This window comes from Otolemur garnettii, unplaced genomic scaffold (assembly GCF_000181295.1).
Source record: "Otolemur garnettii isolate 467f Iridium unplaced genomic scaffold, OtoGar3 scaffold00011, whole genome shotgun sequence".
Taxonomy (NCBI): Eukaryota; Metazoa; Chordata; class Mammalia; order Primates; family Galagidae; genus Otolemur; species Otolemur garnettii.
The window spans coordinates 3,578,275-3,580,529 of record NW_003852406.1 but is presented as its reverse complement, the minus strand read 5'-3'; the positions used below and the strand labels follow the sequence as shown (position 1 = coordinate 3,580,529).

The 2,255-nt window shown below is 36.0% G+C and overlaps 1 protein-coding gene across 2 annotated transcripts in view; it reads left to right on the top strand.

Moving 5' to 3' along the window:
• Nucleotides 1-1,779, top strand: part of SPPL2A (signal peptide peptidase like 2A) — a 41,940-nt gene extending 40,161 nt beyond the window's left edge. The window contains exon 16 of one of the 2 annotated variants that reach the window (XM_012801986.2): nt 1,476-1,779. In XM_012801986.2, the coding sequence (XP_012657440.2) occupies nt 1,476-1,544 (69 nt within the window). In that variant the 3' untranslated portion in view covers nt 1,545-1,779. The remainder of the gene's footprint in view (nt 1-1,475) is intronic. The other variant, XM_023510117.1, reaches the window with a different exon arrangement.
• Nucleotides 1,780-2,255: the final 476 nt, after the last annotated feature.

The window sequence follows — 2,255 nt, the reverse complement described above, 5'->3', positions numbered from 1 at the left end:
CCACAACGCCTGGCCATTTTTTGGTTGCAACTGTCATTGTTGTTTGGCGGGCCCAGGCTGGATTTGAACCCACTGCCACCTTAGGTGTACGTGGCTGGTGCCTTAGCCACTTGAGCCACAGGCGCCGAGCCAAGGTTTAGGTTTTAAAAGCTGTCTCCATAATTTAATACATTTGGCAACTTAAAGCCTCAGCTCATGTTGTGTTCTTTCTGTCTGACAAGATGATAGATCCTATTTAGTAATGATTTCTTCCTCTTCCTCCTCTTCCAAAAACACTGAAGCTTTCACAACCAGTTTACAAAAATAGGAATACTTATCTTATTTGTCTTTCTTTCTTCTAATTCTTGGTAAAGAAGAAAAAAGTACAATACTAGCCAGACATGGTGGCTAGTAATCATAGCACCTGTAATCATAGCACTTTGGGAGGCTGAGGTGGGTGGATTGCTTGAGCTCAGGCGTTCAAGACCAGCCTGAGCAAGAATAAGATCTCATCTCTACTAAAAATAGAAAAACTAACCAGGCATTGTTGCAGGTACCCATAGTCTCAGCTACTCAGGAGGCTGAGGCAAGAGAATCACATGAGGCCAGTTTAAGGTTGCTGTGAATGTGAACCACAGCATTCTACCCAGGGTGATGGAGTAAGACCTTTGTCTCAAAAAAAAAAAAAAACCCCTGAAATTTAATCACTATTCGAAAAGTCTTCACAAAGACATTAAGCACTATTTTCTATTTTTTAAGTAAGTTTATCTGAAGAGCAGGGTAAGAGCACTGAAATCATTTAAACAATTTCTTCTTCCTTCATTCCCAATGTAAAACAGTTTTTATGGGAATATGGGCAGGGCTGACGTGACCATTTGAGAAGAATGTAACTGGTAATCCCTATGGCATGTGTATTCTTGTTTTTGTTTTCAGGTATCATTTGACCTTTAAGTGCCTTCAAGTTTATTTGCCTTTTAGTAGAAATTTTTGTTAAAATGTTTCCAGAATTTCATGTATCATTCTTAAATTATTTTAACTAAGGTCAGTTCAAGGTGTCAATAACATTACAGTGTCTCAGAGCCAGGAGGTATTCTCACTGTGACTCTTGGGGCCATTTTGAGTTTTTCTGCATCTACAAATGGATGCTGCCTGGAAGGAGTGTCAGGAATATCTTCCTTTTGTGGAGATCTCACTGCCAGGAAGGGAAATATTCCTATTGGGAAATAGAGATAATGGAAGACGAAGAGAGAGCATTTACCACATTGACCCTGAGTCACATTATTAGGCTTCTAGAAAGGCTCAGTGTCACCTTGACTACCCGCTTAGGAGTGTGGATGTTGAACCAGAACAGTGCACCAATAGAATAGGAAGGTTCAGTTCCATGGAATAATCTGTATCTTTACTAAAAGCTGGGAATCTTTTGGCTAAATTCCCAGCCAATTGAGTAGGGGCAAGTCAAAAAATTGCTTTTCCTAAAATCTTTTCTTTATGCCTAGATGATGGATCATCTGGACGATGGAACAAGTGAAGAAAATCCTGTGGCTGCTAATGAACAGCATCAATAGTATGTGGACCTGCAATCATGTGTCATTGATTTTCTACAAACAGGATTTGACTTTTTTAATCAACTTTTGAATTGACAGTCTGAAAGAATCATCAACGACATGCTTGCAAGCATATATTTTTATGATCTGGTACTTAAAATTACATCAAAAATAACTAAAATACATTTCCTTTTAATATTGTTAAAGTTGTGCCTTCACATTAAATAAAAGCATATTGTCTGTGTAGTTACTGAGATATATATATATATATATACATACATATATATATACAGTATATTTTTTGGAAAAAATGCTTTGATCCACCCTTGTACTTTTTCTTACTGAAATCTGAGTTTTTTCCAACTCTGACAGATAAACATATTACTGTCAAAGAGAATTTCTGAACAAATTTTACTGTTAAAGAATCATGCAGATTTTATCTGCTTTGTAGAAATTACATTTTAAGACCATGCAAGATGGCAGGTCAACAGCGAAAATTTGGACTTTAAATCACTGCAGAGCTTAGACATATATAATTTTAGAATAAATATAAATGCATATTTTTATAGTATAAGTCTAAAAAAATACCTTTTTTAAACTTGAGAACTTAAGTCACTTCAGACTGCATATGTATTATATTAGAATATTTTTCTAGGTATAGACAAATATAATATATAGAATTAGTCACTAAAACAGAAATCCAGTTTTCAGTGGTCTGCTATTTCCCTGAAG